At 39.8% G+C, this 22,977-nt stretch overlaps 1 protein-coding gene across 2 annotated transcripts in view; it reads right to left on the bottom strand.

The window, feature by feature from the left end:
• Positions 1–22,977, bottom strand: part of THOC7 (THO complex subunit 7) — a 29,942-nt gene that overhangs the window by 4,509 nt on the left and 2,456 nt on the right. For both annotated transcript variants that reach the window (XM_007984886.3, XM_007984885.3), the window contains exons 2-3: positions 1,309–1,426; positions 23–150 (exon numbers count right to left, since the gene is read on the bottom strand). In XM_007984886.3, coding sequence (XP_007983077.1) covers positions 23–150; positions 1,309–1,426 — 246 coding nt within the window. The remainder of the gene's footprint in view (positions 1–22; positions 151–1,308; positions 1,427–22,977) is intronic.

The following is a 22,977-nucleotide window of genomic DNA, read 5'->3' as shown; positions in this document are numbered from 1 at the left end:
TAGAAACATTAAGATTCTTTACCTATTTCCTTGTAAATTTTTTCATAATTTTCCATTTCTCTGAGATTCATATCATATACTAGTAAAGTTTTGCCCATTGAAAATTCACATTGAGACAGCGTGCTCAGCATACGTTGGTACTGGCTGTACCTAATGAAAAAGAGAGAAAACCAAAATAAGGATGCTTGTGGACTGACAAAAATGAACTGTTATAATGCAGGCAAATATTTGCTAATTAAATTATACCAAGTTCTGAGAGAATCATTTGCTTATTTAATTTAGAATATCTGTCCCTTAAGTTTTCTTTTTATCAAATGTAGTATTCTTGAATTTAACTACTTTAGTTACAAATGCAAAGATGGGACTGCTGTTCTTATCAATGCACGTTTTATTCAAACAATTATTTGAATTTTGTTTAAAAGACTAAAAAATACTTTAAGATGTTTTTTTAACTTCACAGTTCTGTTCCCACAATTTTTTCACTCTATAAAATCATTTATATGGAAAGCAAATTCAAATGAGGAAAAGTTTACTATGTTAAAAAATAAATAAATATAGTTGAGCGTGGTAGCTCATGTCTGTAATTCTGACATTTTGGGAAGCCAAGGTGGGCAGATCACTTAAGGCTAGGAGTTCGACACCAGCCTGGCCAACATGGTGAAACCAACCCCATCTCTACTAAAAATACAAAAATTAGTCAGGCATGGTGGTGCCTGCCTATAATCCCAGCTACTCAGGAGGCTGAGGCACCAGTACTGCTTGAACCTGGGAGGTGGAGGTTGCAGTGAGCCAAGATTGTGCCATTATTGCACTACAGCCTGAGCAATAGAATGAGACTCTGTCTCAAAGGAAAAAAAAAAAAAAAAAAAAGATATACGTGTGTGTGTGTGTGTGTCTGTGTGTATGTGTGTGTGTATCAGGTTGGTGTATTAAAGTTAATGGCAGAAACCGCGATTAGTTTCGCGTCAACTTAATATATACATACATAGCGGCAGCCTTTTATTAGCAAAGGAGAAAATTCCATTTAGATATTTTATCCTATTAAACACTTATATCATAAAAGTAACCAAACTAATGAGTCTGAATTTAATCTTCATTTCTCCTTACCAATCCTCCTTCTCCATGTTTTAATAAACATATGGGAGGCCTCTGAAGAGAAGAAAAGGCCAAGAAAATCTACTCTCGATTAAGAGTTGACTCTACTGGACATTTAAGGTGAGTGAAAATTTGATCTATTCACAGGACCTCAATATATGGCCTAAAATCACATTAGGACATTGGTATGGAAACAACAGTGAAATGAAATACCCCTCTTCCTGGGACCCAGAGTTGCACCATTTAATGAAACTCTTCACTAGCAGATTAATTCTCCGATCATCTCCAGCACCATCTCCATCAATGAGGAGACGCTTCCGTATAACTTCATCTGCAGGAAAGAAGGGCAATGTTACCATCTGGCTCTTGGTAACTTTCAAGCACAAATAACCAGTATGACTGTTCATTTGTTTATTCAAAAGAAAATTATTGAAATGTAAATGTATTTAATGCCACTGAACTGTACACTTAAAAATGGCAAACTAAAATGGTAATTTTGTTATGCATATTTTATGTTACTGCACATAATAAAAAATATTTATATAGTAAAGGAAAAAGAAAGTTATTGCATGACTATCGTGTGTCAGGTATTGTTCTAGGGGCTGGAGTAATAGCAGTGAAAAGATGTCCTTACAGAGTTGGCAGTCTACTGGGTTGTTGAGTGGAAATAATCTTCAGGTACAATGAAGGAAATAAAATAACCTGCCCAGACAGACAGAAGTTCAAATGCTCATGTTTTTGGTTGGTGAGAGGCATTGATAAAAGGAATAGATAGGAAATATTTAAAAGATGTAGTAGCAAACTAGGAAAAAAGAATGAGATGGGTCAGGGAAAAAGTAATGGATTTGTTAGATAAACATATAATTTAAGGCTGGGTGTGGTGGCTAATGCCTGTAATCTCAACAGTTTGGGAGGCTGAGGCTGGAGTATCGCTTGAGACCGGGAGTTTGAGACCAGCCTGAGCAACACAGTGAGACTCTGACCCTGTGAAAAATAAAAATTAGCTCGGTGTGGTGGCATGTGCCTATTAGTCCCAGTAACTTGGGAGGCTGAGGTAGGAGGATCACTTGAGCCTGGGAGATCAAGGTTGCAGTAAGCCATGATCTCACCACTGGACTCCAGTGCCTACTGGCAACAAAGCGAGAAGCTGTCTCTGAAAAAAATAAAAAATAAAAATAAAATTAAATTTAAAAAGTATATATATAGTTATCTGTAAGGTTTCTTTCCCCATGAGGATTTTTTTTTTTTTTTTTAAAACAATACTGTCTGCCTTTCGCCCCAAGGAAAAGAAAAAGAGAGAGAGAAGAACAACAAAACAAAAACAAAAACAAAAACAAAAAACAGTGTAGATGACAATGATGGCCAACAAGCAGGGTCCAAATCTGTCTGCCTGGCAGTCCTGAGCTAGTGTTCTTTCCTGGACAAAATGATGCTGGATCATAACAAGAGCAAGGCAAATTAAAACCATAGTAAAACATCATTTTTCATCTATCAGATTGGCAAAAGATCTGATAAAACGGTTGGGCAAGGGTGTTAGAAAACTGCACTTTTATACACTAATAAAATGCAAACTGGTAATTCTTTGTAGGGCCACCAAACAATGACAAATAAAATTAAAAACGCACATACCTTTCTGACCCCATAATTCCAATTCTAGAAATTTGTCCTATAGAAGTGCACTCATGCACAAAGACAGACATAAAGGAATGTTCTTAGTGGTGCTATTTATAGTAGAAAGATTGCAAACCTATTCATCAGTAAGAAACTGATTAAATGATTAAACATTCACATAATGTCATAGTATGAGCCAAAAGAATAGTGCAGATATACTGATACCAAAATACTCTCCTTAGATATGTTAAATAAAATGAAAACAAAACAGGTATTGAAAAGCATATACAATATGTTGCCATATGTGCAGAAAAAGGAGGCTTTGCATGTGTGCACATGTGCATCACACATGCATGTGTATATTCAGAGACTATCCTTGGAGGGATCCACAAGAAACTTGTAACAGTGGTTATTTCTGGTAAGAGGGACTACAGATAGAGGTGGGAAAAGATATAATTTTCCTGTATGTCTTTGTAGAATTTGGGGGGTTTTCTGTTTTGTTTTTTATAGTAGACATTATTTTTTAAAACAAATTTAAAGTGTGAATAATTCCTGGAGAGCCTCCATGCTGAATCAACAGCAAAATCTTTAAACAATAGTTCCTGTGTGTAGGCAGAAGTATTTTTGAGCGCAGGTGCAGCGGAGATAAACTTTGGAAGGCAGATGGCTCCAGTTTTAAAATATATTCTGTGATAACATCAGATAAACATTTTTAGAATTGGGTTTGGTTCTCAGAGTCATGGCTTTGACAGACTGCTCAAGCTACATATTCATCAAGTGTTTTAATTTTACATTTTAAAAATACAAACTAATGCTTTCAGTTTTTTAACCACTAACATTATCTGAAAAGACTGAGACAAATAAAACATAGTCCTTGAAGAGATTAAAATGCAGAAAATAAATATTAATAGAATTTTCTTACTACAAATGTTTTAACCTTATTAAAAAGAAGCATCTAGTGGGTGAATCTGGTGGCACTGATGGTATTCAACAGTTCCTTTGTTAGTCTTATCTGTGTTCTCAAGTCTCCAAGAAATACCATTTTTTCCCCACATGCCTGGATCTCCAACTCTAGTGAGGACTGGGGATTTCAAATGTAAATACATTCAAGTAATAGGAAAACAGTATCTGAGGCAAACTGGAGAGTGAGTGCCCTGATTGAGAGGAAAAAAATATTAACATATGTAACAGAGATTAAAGTTTGATGCTGTGGTTTGAATGTCCCCTCCAAAACTCATGTTGAAATTTAACAGCCATTGAAACGACCTGAATAGACACTTCTCAAAAGAAGACATACAGATGGCCAACAGGTATATGAAAAAATTCTCAACATCACTAATCAGGGAAATGCAAATCAAAACCACAGTGAGATACTGGCTCACCCCACTGAGAGAGGTTATTACCAAAAAGACAAACAATAACAAGTGTTGGTGAGGATGTGAAGAAAGCAGAACCCTTATACACTATTGGTGGGAATGTAAATTAGTACAGGTATTATGGAAAACAAAATGGAGAGTCCTCAAAAAACTGAAAATATGAGCTGGAGAATTCACAACCTAAGTGTCCACTGATCAATGAGTGAATAAAGAAAATGTGGTATCTATACACCAAGCAATACAACTCAGCCATAAAAAGGAATGAAATAGCATCTTTTGCAGCAACCTGGATGGAGCTGGAGGCCATTATTCTAAGCGAAGTAACATAGGAATGGATAATCAAATACTGTATGTTCTCATTTATAAGTGGGAGCTAAGCTATGAGGACACAAAGACATACAGAGTGACATAATGGACTCTGGAGATTCACAAGGTGGAGGTTGGGAGAGGGGTGAGGGAAAAAAAAAACTACATTGGGTACCTTGAGTATAAGCACACTACTTGTGTAGTACACTACACAGGTGAGAGGTGCACTAAAATATCAGAATTCACCACTGATCTGGCTCTGTCACCCAGGCTGGAATGCAGTGGCATGATCTCAGCTCACTGCAACCTCCAGCTACTGGGTTCAAGCCATCCTCCCACCTGAGCCTCCCAAGCAGCTGTGACTACAGGTGCAAGCCATCATGCCCAGCTAATTTTTGTATTTCTTGTAGAGACAGAGTTTCACCATGCTACCGAGGCTGGTCTCAAACTCCTGAACTCAAGTGATCCACATGCCTCAGCTTCCCAAGTGCTGGAATTACAGGCATGAGCCTCTGTGCCTGCCCCAACCCACCCAAAAAATGTATGTATATATGTTTGTTTGTTTGGAGACGGAGTCTCACTCCTTCATCAAGGCTAGAGTACAGTGGCGTGATCTCGGCTTACTGCAACCTCTATCTCCTGGGTTCAAGCGATTCTCCTGCCTCAGCCTTCCGAGTAGCTGGGACTACAGGCATGTGTCACCATGCATGCCCAGCTAATTTTGTATTTTCAGTAGAGATGAAGTTTAACCATCTTGGCCAGGCTGGTCTCAAACTCCTGACCTCAAATGATCCGCCTACCTTGGCCTCTCAAAGTGCTGGGATTACAGGCATGAGCCATTGTGCCAGGCCTCAATAATTACTTTAAAATTAAAAATAGAACTACCATATGATCCAGCAATCCCACTACTGTTTATGTGTCCAAAGGAAATGAAATCAGTATGTCAAAGAGGTATCTGCACTCCAACGTTTATAGCAGCCTTATTCACAATAGCTAAGGTACAGAATCATCTTGGGTGTTCACCAACAGATGAATGAATAAAAAAAAAATGTGGGCTGGGCGTGGTGGCTCACGCCTGTAATCCCAGCACTTTTGGAGGCCAAGGTGGGTGGATCACGAGGTTAGGAGTTCGAGACCATCCTGGCTAACACAGTGAAACTCCCTCACTACTAAAAATACTGGCTGGGCGTGGTGGTCGGCGCCTGTAGTCCCAGCTACTCAGGAGGCTGAGGCAGGAGAATGGCGTGAACCTGGGAGGCGGAGCTTGCAGTGAGCCAAGATTGCACCACTGCACTCCAGCCTAGGTGACAGAGTGAGACTCTGTCTCAAAAAAAAAACAAAAAATTGTGGATGTGGTGTGTGTGTGTGTGTATATATATGTGTGTATGTGTATACACATATACACATACACTTAAACACACACATATATATATACACATACACATACACACATATAAAATGAAATACTATTCAGCCATAAAAAGGAGGACACCCTGTCATTTCAACAACATGGATGAACTTAGAGAACATTATGCTAGGTGAAATAAGGCAGGCACAGAGATATAAATAATGCATGATCACACTTATATATGGAAGCTTAAAAAGTTGGTCTCACAGAAGTAGAGAGTATAATGGTGGTTACCAAAGGCTGGGGTGGCTAGGGAGAAGGAGGTTGGGGAAATGTTGGTCAAAAGATACATACTTACAGTTAGGCAGGAGGAATAAATTTCAAGAGATCTAATTGTACAGCAAGGTTACTACAGTTAATGATGATATAGTGTATTCTTGAAAAATATAAAAAGAGTGAATGTTATAGGCTCTCATCACAAAAATGAGAACTCTGTGAGGTAATGCATTTGTTAATTAGCTAGTTAACTACTCCACAATGTATATATACTTCAACAAATCGTGCTGTACACAACAAAAACACACAATGTTATCTGTCAGTTTAAAATAAACACATAAAAAAGAAGGAAGTTTAATTGCCATCATGCCGGTTTTAAGAGGGGGAACCCTGAAGAGGTGACTGAAGAGGTGATTAGGTCATTAGGGCTCTGCCCTGATGAACAGGCTTATGCGGCTATTGTAGAAATAGGTTAGTAATCTTGGAGTGAGCTCCTGATAAAAGGGTGAGTTCAGCTCCATTTCTTTTCTCCATCTCACGCTCTCCTTTGCCATGTGATACTTTTTGCCATGTTATGACACAGCAAGAAAACTCTCACCAGATTTGGCCCTTTGATCTTGAATTTCCCACCCTCTAGAACCATGAGTCAAATAAATTTCTATTGTTTATAAATTACCCATTCCCTGGTATTCTGTCACAGCCTCGGAAAACAGAATAAGACAGAATCGTACTGGCAGTGTGGCTGTTGCTATAACAAATATCTGAAAATGTGGAAGTGGCAAGTGTTGCCCAAGTCTAGAATCATAAGTAAAGACTTAAAATAAAGTCTTTAAATTTGTTGTAATTTTGTCTTTTGACAGATGACCACAAAAGGACCTGGAGACAGCTGATGACCTGAGACTCCTTGAGGAACACAGGAAAAGGTGATGCTAACCTTCTTTTTTGGGGGTGGGGGGTGGGGGTACTATCTCCTTCACATAGCCCTGAGGGTTAAGTCCCTCTCAGATCTGAGCTCTGCTCTCTTAAGCATTTAAGCTCACTGATATCTTTGGCTTTGGGGGTATTAAGGTTAGTTTGTGCTGTGAGAGAACATTTGACTTTGGAGTACCTAGGGTTAGTTTGTACTGTGGCAGGGCACATGACTTCTGGGTTCATAGTGGCTGACAAGTCACTGGCAAGGGCTACATTGTTTTGGCTCCCACTCTGGTGATATGCATGATGCCATAAAAGGCGTGGGTCAAGCCCTGAAGAATGTGGCTGGACAGAAATATGGGTTGCATCCCATTGGTGACCAGCATATGGCCGGAGGGAAATGTGGGTTACACTCTTTGTGGCTAACACAGAGGGCTGCAGTAGTAAAGGTAACCAACAGCAGTCACAGCAAGTGGTTATTACCATGGGGTGAAGGGGGGCATGAACTCTGGCTTTTGGAATTCATAGGTATGTGTGTTTTTTCTTACATGTTTAGATGAGGGAGGCCTCAGGCATCTGACTGGGTCAGACAAAAAAGAAACTGAAACATCATTGGCTCAGTGGGTCAAGGCAATCTCAAAGCCAAAGCCATTTTGGCTTTGGAAGACCCAATATCCAACATCAAATGGTTTCTTTAATTTCTAAAGATCTGAGTACCGTGCCTTCTGGCCAATCTGCCTTTTTTGTGTATGAGGTTTCTGGTTCTGGAAGCTACAGATATTTACAAATGGCAAAATCTTACAAAAGATAATTCAGAATTATGATGCCATTACATGGAATGTTCCAGATGAAAAAGACTATTCATCTAAGAAGTGCACTCAAACCCCAAGCCTCCCAAATTACTCAGAGAGAACAGAATTCTTATTGGTATTCAGAAGCCTCAAAGAGACAACAGTGCTCTAAAATCACCTTTTAAAAAGATTCACTGTAAAGAGCTAATGAAAAGCTGGAAATGGAAGATACTCCCTTACCAAGGATGGTAAAACTGATGTAACTCCTACTGCCTCCTTCTCTCTTACTTTGCCTGAATATTTACAATCTACTCCTAAGTATTCAGTCTGCTTTGTCTGAATTGCCATTCTTCCCTGAAAAAAGCAGTTAAACAGTTTCCTTATAAGAGAATCATTTGAAAAATCAGGAGATAATCCCCAAGTGACTTGTACTCCCTGGACAAAAATGGACTTCAGGGCCACAGTTCAAGATTTTCCTAAACCTACAGAAGAATTTCACAAGTTTTCTGAAGAATTCAGGGTCTTACTAGTAACTCATTATTTTAAAATTTTTATTTTTTTAGATGGAGTTTCGCTCTTGTTGCCCAGGCTGGAGAGCAATGGCGCGATCTCTGCTCACTGCAACCTCCACCTCCTGGGTTCAAGCTATTCTCCTGCCTCAGTCTCCCGAGTAGCTGTGATTACAGGCACCCGCCACCACGCCCGGCTAATTTTTTTGTAGTTTTAGTAGAGACGCAGTTTCACCATATTGGCCAGGCTGGTCTCAAACTCCTGACCTCAGGTGATCCACCCACCTTGGCCTCCTAAGTGCTGGGATTATAGGCACGAGCCACCATGCCTGGCCTTACTGGTAATTTATAACCCCAGTATACTTGATTTGTACCAACTAGTACATGTATTGGTATAATCTAGGGAGCCCCATATGGATGAAAGAGGCAGAGTGGTAGTCTCCTGAGAATTCTATCAAGTACCCAGCAAGCTCTGTCCAATCTACTTATGGGTCAGGCAAAACCCAAAAGACTGCAGATTACCTTTTGAAAAGCCATTCCCCAAGTATTTCAGCTCCATGGCAACCGACAACCTAGAATGACATTTGGGCCTGTCCTAGGATGCTTCCCCAAATGAGCAATCCCTAAAAGAGCAGTTTCAAAAAATTCACTGCCATTTGTGCAAACAACCAGGACATTGGAAAAAGGACTGCTGAAAAAATTTTCCAGGAAAGCCCCTAAAATCAGGCTTCCCACCCACCCTGTGACAAAAAAAGTTCCTATAAATCTGGTATGTATTGGTATAAATGCTATCAGTCATAATTTTGGTTGAAAAATAACCAAATTTCCTTGTCAATTTCATCATTATTATAATGAACTCTCATCAGGTTTTAACCATGGCCATTTTAAGTCATGTTGTCAACAGTGAACTGTTTTGGTTCTAATGCCTTTTATGAAAGCTTTTGCAAGCAATTATAATCCTAAAGTGCTGTGTCTCCAAAAAGCTATATCAGAAGAATGAAAAGAAGGCCGGGTGCAGTGGCTCACGCCTGTAATCCCAGCACTTTGGGAGGCAGAGGCGAGCACATCACTTGAGGTCAGGAGTTGAGACCAGCCTGGCCAACAAGGCGAAATCCTGTTTCTACCAAAAATATAAAAATTAGCTGGGTGTAGGGTTGCGTGCCTGTAATCCCAGCTACTCAGGAGGCTGAGGCAGGAGAACTGCTTGAACCCAGGACGTAGAGGTTGCAGTGAGCCAAGATCGTGCAATTGTACTCTAGCCTGGGCAACAGAGTGAGACTCTGTCTCAAAAAAAAAAAGAAACTCTGACATGACTTTTAGTTTATACCATTGGACAAAATTTCCAAAATTTTAATGAAGAAACTGTAAACTAAAAATAAAATTCTAAGCCCTTCACTCAATTGAATGGATCCCCATTCAACAGGCCAAAGGCTTTCCAAAGTAAACCTGAAAAACTAGTTTAGGCCATGATGGGAATGGGGGTAGGGTCAGAATGCCTCATTATACCCTCCTTCTAGAATTCAGGCACAACTGACCAGCATGAGCATTAAAATAGATATCTTAAGACTGACCAAACAGACTCTTTGTACCAATAAGATACATCACATGACAGCAGACATTGAAAGAAATTGAAGTATTTTACTCCGAAATATATTTCTTTGATGTATTTAAAAATGGCCCTGCAAAGTTGTCTCTTGTCAGGGAAATCTACATTCAGTGGAGAATCCCCTTCCCTTCCAGGTCTTTTCCTGATCCAGAGATTGACTAAGAGTCTGGCACCTTTTTAAGTCTGATAAGAAATATTTACCATCTATTCTCTGTGAAGCCTGCTAGCTGAAGGTTTCACGTCTATAAGAACCTTGGCCTCCACAACCCCTTATGTTAACACAGAAATTCCTTTCTATTGATTCCAGGTCTTTAGATCATAACTTAACCAATTACCAATCAGAAAATCAACTCCACCTAGGAGCTGGAAGTCCTCCCCACCCCCCACCTTCCAGTTGTCCTGTCTTTCTGTACTGAACCAATATACATCTTACGTGTATTCATGGATGTCTGCCTGTAACTTCTGTCCCCCTAAAATATATAAAATCAGCTGTAACTCAACCACCTTCGGCACATCTCAGGACCTCCTGATGCTGTGTCCTGGGCATGTCTTTAACCTTGGCAAAATAAACTCCTAAATCTATTAAGACTTGTCTCAGACACTTTTTGGTCTACAAATCTGATGGGTTTGTAAAACTGCTAACCAAGATCAAACAGAGAATGAATTAATTACATGAGAATGATTGAACTGATAAATAAAAACTATGGGTTTTCATGGTTTCTTTATTTGAAACATTGCTGGTTCTTTTAATATTTTGTTTTACAGATTTAAGGAAACTTCTTTTTGAAAGCTATGTATAGTTTACAGCAATTTGGTAAAGCATACTTTTATGAATAAAAATAGAAACATTTGCTTTTCCTTTCTACCTGATGATACCTCCAGAATTTGGAAACTATTTGTTAGTACTGTTATTTTTATGGCAATTTGGTTGTCTGCGTAAGTTCAATAAAGAATCTGTTCTCTTTAACAAGATAAAATTGGAAACACTGGTTATATTATCAAGGCTCTGACAGGAATACCATATTTGAAAATGTGCTTAGAATGCCTAGCTTCAGCTGGGCATGGTGGCTCACGCCTGTAATCCCATCACTTTGGGAGGCCGAGGTGGGTGAATCATCTGAGGTCAGGAGTTTGAGACCATTCTGGCCAACATGGTGAAACCCTGTCTCTATTAAAAATACAAAAATTGGCCGGGTGTTGTGGCATCAGCCTGTAATCCCAACTACTCGGGAGGCTGAGGCAGCACAATTGCTTGAACTCAGAAGGCAGAGGTTGCAGTGGGCCAAGACTGCGTCACTGCCCTCTAGCCTGGGTGACAGAGTGAGACTCCATCTCAAAAAAAAAAAAAAAAGAATGCCTAGCTTCAAAGGTTCTCAGCATTATAGTGAATGAGTAAAGGTTGTCACTTCCTGGCAGGCCCATGAACCTCAAGGTACTAGATATAGCAGGCAAAGTCTGATATGTGCCTTCATTTGGCTTCCTAACATTGAGAGGTTTCTAAAAGTCTAATCTGAGATTCCTTGTCAAAGTTCGCAGCAAAGCAAATTTAAAAGATGGCTATGTAGTTATTCTTGCTGCACTTTTATAAATAATCAGACAAATTGGTCGGCAATTATCTTTTGTAGAAATGAGGGTAAATGTAGAGAAAAAAATTATGTTAAAAAAAGTTATAGTGGCCTTGTTATTAGATTGTAGCCTGGCTCATCGTTTTTGCTTTCTTTTTCCTTTTTCTCCTTTTTTTTTTTTTTATTAGCAGACTAGACTGGATTCTGAATTCTTATATCTGGCTAAGACTCTCAAATAACAAAAACGGCTGTTTCTCAAGCCCTATAAGCTAAAGCTGGACAACTCGATGTAAATTTCAGGGGAGATGTCTCATACCTGATACATATGCCACATAAAGAATTCACCAGAATGCCTGATGTCACATCAGAGACAATCAAACTCCAAATCAGGATGAGAAGTTGTCGACTTCATGTTGTGGACAACTTTTCCCAAGACCATTGGAATAAGACTCCCCATCATAAGTCTCTTACTCTTAATTATTCCTTATTTATGCCTACTTCTTTACCTTGACAGGATAATGCTATACAATTTCACAATCAGTACTTCCTAGAAGTAACTTGGGACTGCCGGCATTTATTTATTTATTTATTTATTTACTTACTTACTTACTTAGAGATGGAGTCTCACTCCCATTGCCCAAGCTAGAGTACAGTGGTGTGATCTTGGCTCACTGCAACCTCTGCCTCCCAGGTTCAAGCAATTCCCCTACCTCAGCCTCCCAAGTAGCTGGGATTATAGGCACGTACCACCACATCCAGCTAATTTTGTTTTTATTTTTAAGAGAGACAGGGTTTCACCATGTTGGCCAGGCTGGTCTCAAACTCCTGACCTCAAATGATCCACCTACCTTGGCCTCCCAAAATGCTGGGATTATAGGCGTGAGCCACAACACCTGGCCTCTGCTTTAATTTAAGATAGTCATGGGATACTAGATTACCAACTAAACAAGGAGCAATCTGTGCAATTTATTTTTATTTTATTTTATTTTATTTTATTTTATTTTATTTTATTTTTGAAGTGAGTCTCGCTCTGTCGCCTAGCCTGGAGTAGAGTGGCACAATCTTGGCTCACGGCAACCTCCGTCTCCTGGGTTCAAGCAATTCCCCTGCCTCAGCCTCCCTAGTAGCTGCGATTACAGGCGCCTACCTCCACGCTCAGCTAAATTTTGTATTTTAGTAGAAATGGGGTTTCACCATGTTGGTTAGGGTGGTCTCAAACTCCTGACCTCAGCAATTCACCTCCCTCAGACTCTCAAAGTGTTGGGATTACAGGCGTGAGACCACTGCACCTGACCTCTGCTTTAATTTAAGATAGTCATGGGAGGCTATCTTACCAACTAATTAAACAGGGATCAATCTGTGCAACTGATATTTCTTTGTTTGTTTGTTTTGAGACAGAGTCTCCCTCTGTCTCCCAGGCTGGAGTGCAGTGGCGTGATCTCGGCTCACTGCAAGCTCCGCCTCCCGGGTTCATGCCATTCTCCTGCCTCAGCCTCCCGAGTAGCTGGGACTACAGGTGCCCGCCACCGCGCCCGGCTAATTTTTTTGTATTTTTAGTAGAGACGGGGTTTCACCATGATCTCGATCTCCTGACCTTGTGATCCGCCCACCTCGGCCTCCCAAAGTGCTGGGATTACAGGCGTGAGCCACCGTGCCCGGCAGCAACTGATATTTCTTGTTGCACATAAATACATTGGGTGTTGTAGAGCAGATTACTTTGTTAAAACATGTAGACTCCTCATCTAGCTATTTGATTTTAGTTGGTTTGGCTCATGGGGATCCTGGCTAAGGAGAAAGCTCCAAACTCTTCATATTTTCCACCTGCTAATCACAACAGTAGTCTCCCTGGTGTACTGTACCTTCTCAAAAAGTTTTAAATGTTTCCAGAGAGCCATCTGTCAAACATCAGATGGTATGCCTCTAGCTGGAACAACAAAAACTCAAACAAACTTATAATAATGGGGAGGACACAATAAGCTATAAACACATGCTGAGACTAGAAACTCAAAATGATGGCAACTGAGTAGTACTGATGACCTAAGTTTTGATTACACTCTCACCTACATAACAACCTAACCAAAAGGGCAAACTGTCAAATAAAAATTACAGGAGGCCACTGTTTCGGACTAAGTTCTTGTACTATGTCCCAATGGACCAGACTAAAACTCAAAATGGAGTTACCCAGGCTAAAGTTTCATGCCTCCAAACCTAGACTAAGTTGTTACCCAACCTTCTAAGAGATCAGAAGAGAAGGATAACAGCTGATTTCCCAAAGAGGCCAGTTTAAATCTTCAGTGGGCATAATAATGAAGTTCCTTCTACTTCAGTCCTTGCTTCTCTACAAAAAAGGTAGGCTGAAATAACCTCATGTTAACTAATCAGTTTTTTCTATTGCTGGCCTCTCTGTCCCCACCTTACAAGAAGAGTAGCTTTGAAATGACTCATATGCTATCTGTTCTGTGCTTCTACTTTCTTTAGCCCTTCTTTGTAGATAAAGCCAGCCTCTGCTGCTCAGCTCATTGGAACACTTATTCCATTTTATGGAATGATGTGTGGACCAAGTCTAGACTCGAGAATAAAGCCAATTGAGATCTTTAAACTGAAAAATAAACTTCAAGGCTGTCCCTCCCACCACACACCCAGGCCCAGAACTCTAGGAGGGCAGAATGGTTTTGGAGGACTGACCTAGGGTGCCCTCCATAGGTATGCTACCCAGAGCTACCTTGGGTCTCTGTTCCCTGCATTCCAGTACAGTGCTCCTCAGCCACCCCAGCCGTGGTTCAAGAAGGCCCAAGTGCAACTTGACCCACTACTTGGGAAGATACAGCCATAAAACTTGGCAGCATCTATATGATGCTAACTCTGCAGGCATGCAGAGTGCAAGTTGTTCTCTGACCTTCCAAGAGATCCACTTAGATTTCAAAGGATGTTGTGGACAGCCTAGAAGCCCAGACAGAGACCCGTCAAATGGGCACAAGGAGCCCTACTAGTGCAGTGCTGAGCAGTATAGATACCCTGGAAGGATATACAAAAAACTAATATAAGGGGCTACACCAAGAGAGAAGGCAGTATAAGTGGGGTGGATGGGGAACAGACTGGAAGATTGGAGATGATCTTTTTATATTATTTGAATTTTGAGCCATAGGAGTACTCAAGACCTGTTAGCTGTTGTTAAAAAAGAAAGCTGAAATCCTTTCCTTCTTCTCACCCCAGGCAGGGAGAAAGCTGTGCTCCAGCAGAGGCTTGGTGGGGAATGAAAGGCTGAATCTGGGGCATGAGTGTGTTAGAACACTAGGGAGCCTGGATGAGTGAAGACAAATAGCAGGACCCAAAGATATATAGGCAGTTGGGGGTCAGATTTTGGGAGTCTGCACCAGTAAATACTATACTTGTACACCTTGCTGGTAGGAAAATGGGAGTTGCTAAAGATTCATGGGCCAGAATTTTTAGGAGGATGTACAAAATGGATTGTAACTGGGAAAAGCCCAGAGGCAGGGAGGCTAGTTAGGAGGCTACCAAAGCATATACAGTTAGGAGCTAACATGGCCTGAACTAAAAAGGAGAGATTAGAATCACAGGTCCTGGCTAGGCACAGTAGCTCATGCCTGTAATCCCAGCACTTTGAGAGGCCAAGGTGGGCAGATCACTTGAGGTTAGGAGTTCGAGACCAGCGTGGACAACACGTTGAAGCCCTGTCTCTCCTAAAAATACAAACATTAGCTGGGCGTGGTGGTGTGCGCCTGTAATCCCAGCTACTTGGGAGGCTGAGACAGGAGAATTGCTTGAACCCTGGAGGCAGAGTTTGCAGTGAGCCTACATCTCACCACTGCACTCTAGACCGGGTGGCAGAATGAGACTCCATCTCAAAACAGAAAAAAAAAAAAAAAAAAAAAAGAATCACAAGTCCTAGAAGGCAGGTTAGGACTGAGCAGACGACTTGGTTAGGAAAGAACAGGGGCCAATGCCAACACTGGGGTGGCACAAGTAGGAGTGTGGTACCCCTAGTTCTGGCAGCACAGGGAATCCCCTGTCCAGGCATTCACAGGCCCTCCTCCCACTCAGCCCTATCCCTCTTTAGTCTAAGCACATCTCACAGTCAACTGCCTGGGCCAGGAAAAAAAAAAAACAAAAACTGGAGCCAATGTTTTGGTTAGTCCACCCAGTGCTTACTGTGTGTGCATGTGTGTATATTCACATAAGACCAACATTCGACTTCATCTGTAAAATGGGAATAAAACTACTTTGTAGAAATATTGGGAAACTTAAGGGAAATAAAAGTATACAAAGGAGCACAATGTCTGTCTATAGTAGGAAAACAAAAAATATGTTACCCTTATCTTTATATTAAATTTAATCCACAACTTGTATCATCCTATAAAAGAGTAAATGTTGAAGATTTATCTATAGATATATCTATGTAGATACATATTAGGCATTTATGCATATGAAGTTTTGCCCAGTTAGGATTCCTTACAAATTTGCTTCTGTCTCAAACTTACTGGGAAGGTCATGGTGTTTCTAGCTTAAATTGTGCACAGACAGTTGCTGCCTAGAAAACTCTGTGGACAAGAATTACTGAAATAACATGTACAAAGTGCAGAGCACAGCTCCAACAGAAACAAAATAAAACAAAAAGGTAAGCTCTCAGTTTGAGAATAGCCTCTGTTCTTTTTAAATTTAAAGATGGACTGCTGCTGATAGCTACTAACACAAATGGCATGAGTATTATTATTTTTAATGACATTTTATCAATTAGCTCCATACTGAACACACTTAAAACATGTTTTGTTTACTATACACATTGACTTCACAAATTATCATGCTTGAAACCCTCTGTAAGCAATCTGAATGCTTATATTAGTAATTCTGCTGGGCTTTGGTCTATCCTGTAAAAACAGTAAAGGTGGCTTAGCAGATTTTATTTTTGATATTTTATTGATGTTATCAACATCACTCCTTAGTTGTCATAATTACTTTCTTTACTATGAGGATCAACATCATCTGGTAGGAGTTTCTAAACCAAAATACTTGACACCTGCTGTGAGGATGGTGGTTTTCCACCTGGCTTTAGGGTTGTAGGACGACGGCTGGATAATACCATCCATCTAGCTCCTGGAAAGACTGTGGAGTGTGAATCTGAGTCAAGAAAAGGAGGCAGCAATTAACTTCTCATATTAATTAGTAAGTAATATGACCACACATTGTCTAGTGTATACTGTCTATGAGGCAGGGGCATGAGATACATATTTGCTCATCAAAATGCCTCATATCCAATATGCCTAAATGTTAACCACTGAAGACATAAAAAACAGGATTGGTTTAACAGTAGACTATTATCACAATTCTAGAACTTATGACTTCCTACTGGATTTGGTTATACATTGTACCATAATTGCACATACAAAATATCTGTCTTTCAAAATCAGTTTACAATCAGTAATGACACATTTATGCTGAAATGTAAATATTCACTTGCAAAATGGGATACATATATGCCAACACATACCCAGAAGAAATATAAAATTACTCAAGACACCAAATAAGCCTCAAAAAGTCCTTTCAAGAAGTTAGATCTTAAAACTCTATTTTTCATAAGCATAAAGGCAGGAAGAAATGACTCCTTTACAGTTACTAGAGCAATTCTAGATTTCCAGGCCTCTGGACAGATGACACAGCCATTTTTAGCTATGCTCTCATTTTATCATAAAAGGGAGTTTCTCATAAATCCAGACTAATATTCCTTTCAAAATTCATAATTGTTCTTTCCCTATATTTGCCATTAAAACCTTGATTACAAAACAATTTCAGAGACAGGTCAAGGCTTGACAACCAGTGGCAATAGCATCACGGTTATGTAACTCCCTGCTAAGGCTAAATTACAGGTCAAATGTGGCTCCCTTTGAGGGAGGGCTGCAATCTCACCTGCCTTTGTGAACTAGTAATCCTGTGATCTACCAGTGAGGATTAGCATTTCCTTTCTAAATACAGTTTGGCAAAAAGTTCTGTAGGTGCCAAACTGAAAGCCACAGGAAGGGATAACAATTTCAGACAGGATTATAGTGGGGGAAAACAACTAGCTACTAAGGCACTACAGCAAGATATACCAAAATCAAAGACACATATACCTTTTGACTTATCTTTTAGAAATTATTCCCACAAGTACACGAATATATCTATGCAAATATCTCCATTGTAACACTGTTTGGAACAGTAAAAAACTGAAAACAAACTAAATGCCAATAGAGGATCTGTCTAAAAAATTAATAGAGTATACACACTGATATAAAAGAATAAGATAGATTTATATTCAAAAGAGCTCCATGATAAGCTAAAAATTAAAACAATTGAACTCATGGAGGTAGACAGTAGAGATGGTTATGAGAGGCTGGGAAGAGCCGTGGGGTGTTTGGTGGCAGGGGAGGAGCAGGGATGCTTAATGGGTACAAAAATATAGTTAGAGTGAATAGGATCTAGCATTTGATAGCACAATAGGATGATTACCGTCAACAATAATGTATTGTACATTTTATACCAACTAAAAGAGCATAACTAGAATGTCTATAACAAATGATAAATGCTTGAAGATAATGGATATCCTATCTACCCTGCTGGGATTATTTTGCATTGTATGTATGTATCAAAACATCTCATGTACCCCATAAATATATGCACCTACTATATCATTTTTAAAAACTTTTACAGGTACACAGAAGTTGAATACAGACCAGCGTGTAAATGACTGTATAAAATTTTCAAGCATATATACCTACTGGTATACTAGCCAACATATATATAACACTTAAATATGCTAAGGACTGTTTTAGATGCTTTTCACATATAAACACACTTAATCTACACAACAGCATTATATATCTATATCTATATCTATATCTATATCTATATATCTATATATACATTTGAGACAGAGTCTGTCGCCCAGGCTGGAGTACAGTGGCGCCATCTCAGTTCACTGCAAGCTCCGCCTCCCGGGTTCACGCCATTCTACTGCCCCAGCCTCCTGAGTAGCTGGGACTACAAGTGCCCACCACCACGTCTGGCTAATTTTTTTTGTATTTTTAGTAGAGACGGGGTTTCACCGTGTTAGCCAGGATGGTCTCCATCTCCTGACCTTGTGATCCGCCCGTCTCGGCCTACCAAAGTGCTGGGATTACAGATGTCAGCCACTGTGCCTGGCCGCATTATAGATATTCTTATCCCTATTTTACCAATAAAAAAACACCTGGCCAAAAATTAAATGTCACAGGAAGTAAGGAATACAAATGGAACTCAAACTCAGGAGTCAGGCTCTAGAGAAGGAACTTTTACCTTTTAGAGGCATTAAAAATCATTCTGGGAGAGGAATTATTATGGAAGGTAAAGAGGGGAAGGTCTTCATTTTTCATATTGTGCATTTCTTCTTGAATTTACTGACATGTAGTACTTTTTTTCTGAAGTAGTAACGGTAGTTAACCGGGTGGTAAACTTATTCTCAGGTACTTCATTTTCTCTGTACTAAAAATTCTACTCTGTTACTGAATAAAGCTATGAAGTGTTAACAACAAAAAAGAAAACTGCTTTGACTTGACCTATTTTAAATGAACAAGAAGAGAGACTAAGGCCATGTAAAAACAATGTTCATGGAGATTCCTGTAAGATTTATCGTTAGACCACCACAGCTCATGTAATTAAGATAAATCACATATATTAGCCCATTGTGTTACATTCCTTATGGCAAAATAACACCTGGTCCCTCCTTTCAAAAAGCTCAAAATCATTAAAACAATTTTTAAGGTCAACAATATTAAGAAGACACACAAAAGCTGGGTGGAAGGAACAATAAGATGGTCTGATTCCTCCATGTAGATATTAACCTCTCCTAAGATACTTCTGACTGGTCTACATAAATTGCTGATGCCAAGGGAAATTACTTACTCCAAAATTACATTTAAAATTTTAAAAGTAAAAGAAATGCAAAACATCATGTTGAGGTCCTTTGTCTTTTCTCTCTGTTTGTTTAAATGTTTAGAGTATAGTGCTAATAAAGTCAAGGTGAAATGTCAATCTTGCTTTGAAAAACCAATTATCTTGGCTAAAGAAACATCATTTCAGAGTTAAACTGCAGCAGTTATCCCTGCGTTGGGGTCACAGAAGATGCAACAAAGTGGGCAAATCCAATGGCACTAATGAAAAAAAAAAAACCCAAAACAAATGAACCCTGTGCTCACAAATGTCTAATTAACATTGGATCAGCAACTGAAAATAGGAATAACAGAAGCAGCAAACACTTACATAGCATTTATACAATCCTAGTTGGTGACCACACATCCTATTTGTTGCTTTTCACTCTGAAAAGTGTCCTGGTTTACACAATAAATTAAATGGTCACTCAACTTCAAAGTGCTTTACACATATTACCATGTTTCCTCCTTGAAACAACTCTACAAAGTGTGCACTATTATCTTCCTTTCACAGATAAGTCCTCTCACCTCTGCATTCACAGAAAAATATACACAATTACATTATTAGAAAGTCATAGTGCAGCTCCATTATGCTGTCATATTGTTCGTAGGCATATTAAAAATCATTATTTCAAATTGCAACAAGTATATATTCATGCATTACACTTTTCTAAGTTAAAAAAAAAAAAAAAGCTACCGTCAAAACCAGCAAGCTCTATTAAATGGAAGGTAGAGCCACATTCCACCACAAACCATTTCTCTATTCCTCATCTGTCGCTCTAGCATATCAATGTATCTACTTAACGTTCTCTGTATGGCAAGAAGTGCTTCTGAAATGATATCTATCAGGGTACTAACAATATTTAGCATGCTTTAAATTAACACATACAAAATACAAACAGTTAACATAGTTTAAATTAACAGTGACAACATCCAAACTGTTTTTCAGTTAGCCAAAATGCTAGAGTTGGCAACAAGGGGAGAAAATGGATTTGTCACAAACTAGCTGTGTGACTGTTAAGTCATTAACTTCCAAAGACCTCCACTTTTTCACTTATGACAGTAGTGGTGAAAATATCCAGTCTAGTAGCTATAGCTACTCTAAAGCAGGACAGTTCCTCAAACCAAGAGCAGGAAAAAAGGGCTGCTTCTTCAAGAGCTCCCAGTCCAATTGGATATGCAGACCCAGAGGAATGGATTATATGAAGGCATAATGATACAGGTACCTCAAATTTGTAACAGACATTGGCTCTCACGTAAGCTCCATGAACAGTTACTGGTAATCCTCCAAGAGCTTTCCAGGAGGATGAATGAGATATCAAGAGCATCCACTTCTATCTTCCACGTTAACCTTACTCTAATCCAAGCCCATATTTCTCTCATCTGGAATACTTTGTATTGGGCTCCCTGTTTTCATTCTTGCCTCGCTAGAATCCATTTTTTATGCAACTTAGATGATCTAAAAGATGAATTGGATCACTAACTCTCCTGCTTAAAATCCTCCAATCATTTCTAAATGCCCACACAGGACAATTCAGTCTCCTTTCCAAATCCTGCAAGGCTCCTCCTGAACTCCCTTTTACCTCCTTTTGCATCATACTCCTCTTGGCCCACCTGGATGCAGTCCTGTCCCTAGATCCAGCCCACTGGCTTTCCTTATTTCCTCCAAAGGGTGCAGAACTTGTTTTCACGTCAGGCCTTTGCACTAGTTGTTGTCTCTATCTGGAATACTTTCCTGGGCTCTTCATGTGGTTGAACCTGTCAGGTCTCACTGCCCTCCCCCATTACTCTCTGTCCTCATTGCATCAAGTTCATTCTCAGAACTTAATTACATTCCTTTTCAGAAATTATCTTATTTACTTATTTGATTGCACACTACGGCTTCTTTCCCCAAAGCAGGGGCCAGGGCCCGCCTGTCTAGTTTACTACAAAGTAGCCAGGACCTTGCATTGTGCCTACAAGGTATGCAATAAATACTTGCTGACTGATCACACATACCACTCATTTCAGCTTGATTTTTTCAAAAGCTGAGCTGATAAAAACCATGTTTATAGAGGATTGTCTGAAGAAGTTGTAGTTTGCTTTCCTCTATGGTCTAGATATTCAATCAAAAAACCTTGCTTTGAATCAAGTCAGATTAGCAGAGCTACCCACTACCCACCTAAACCACATTGTCCATTGGTTTTATTTAGACAGGGTCTAGTGCTGTTGACAGGCTGGAGTGCAGTGGTGCAATCACGGCTGGTTGCAATCTCAAACTCCTGGGCTCAAGTGACCCTCCCGCCTCAGCCTCCTGAGTAGCTGAGACTACCTACAGGTGTGTGCCACTCCACCTGGCTAATTTTTAAAAATTTTTAGTAGAGACGAGTAGCTGAGACACAGGTGCACACCACCACACACGCCTGGCTAATTTGAAAAATTTTTTAGTAGAGATGAGGTCTCGCTGTGTTGCTTAGGCTGGTTGCAAACTCCTGGGCTCAAGTGATCCTCCTGCCTTAGCCTCCCAAAGTGCTTAAGATTGATTACAGGTGTGAGCTACCACACCCAGCCTCTACTGGCTTTGGAATGTCTTTCTAAATTGTGATTTAAACTTCTTTTACCTAGCAAGGGATGTGCTAGAAAACAGCTCTGTGATCTTCAGTGCTGAAAAGAGGTTAAGGATATGACACTGGCTTTCATTTATAAGGACCTCAATGATAAACTTTTCCTCTAGTTCAAATCAGAAAAAAAAAGTGCTTTTCCTGGGCATCTAAGATTGCCTTCTTTCATGAACACTAGATCACAGAGTAGACGAGGTACTGCCTCTCGGCATGGCCTATTAGAGAAACAGGTAGGTCACTTACAGCTTGGTTAATTAATGTACTAGACTTTATCCTTCTGCATTTTGAGGATCACCCCACTTCTGACTTCCCTTTATTTTTCCTAATTTCAGTGTTCTTTTTGTCTTGCTTTCTAATCCATTTAATTTGTACATTTTCTCATTACGATGAACTGCCTTAAATCTTTTCTAGCATAAGGCATATAAATAAAGTATTAAGGGTGACAGCAGCAATATGCATAAAATAACATGGCTAATAGGCAGAGGGTCAACTACTTCCAGGAAAGAAAAGAGGGGATTTTGAGTTGGGTCTTGAGGAACAAGTGGAGTGTCACCTGATAGAAAAGGCAGGAAAAGGCAACCTGTGCAGATTAAGAGAGAAGGCACAGTCCACATCAAAGGAAAGTGGAAGACAGATTAGCAAAACTACTCTGACATTTAATAATATTTACTGAACATTAATTATTATGTGTTGGACTCAATGCAAAGCCCTTTACAACTTTTTGTGTTTAATCCTCAAAACAATCCGCTGACACAGATTTTATTATTATCTCCATTCAGAGACCGAAGCTGAGACAGTCTGTAAGTGGCAGGGTAGAGATTCCTGTGGACTCTAAGGATGTGGTGGGGCACTCTACTGCAGTCAGTACTTCAGAACTCATCTTCTGTCCCTATCTCCCATCTGACAAAGCCTATCGCTCCTTTGGACATCTCTATCTCAATAAATAGGAAAGTAGTGCTAACAGGCACACAGTGAAGTCAAAAACCTGGGATCATCCTAAACCCCTTCTCCCCCCATTCATTCA

The sequence above is a fragment of the Chlorocebus sabaeus genome, chromosome 22 (genome assembly GCF_047675955.1).
Source record: "Chlorocebus sabaeus isolate Y175 chromosome 22, mChlSab1.0.hap1, whole genome shotgun sequence".
Lineage (NCBI taxonomy): Eukaryota > Metazoa > Chordata > Mammalia > Primates > Cercopithecidae > Chlorocebus > Chlorocebus sabaeus.
The sequence above is the reverse complement of the archived record's forward strand: the minus strand, read 5'-3'. Positions and strand labels throughout refer to the sequence as shown.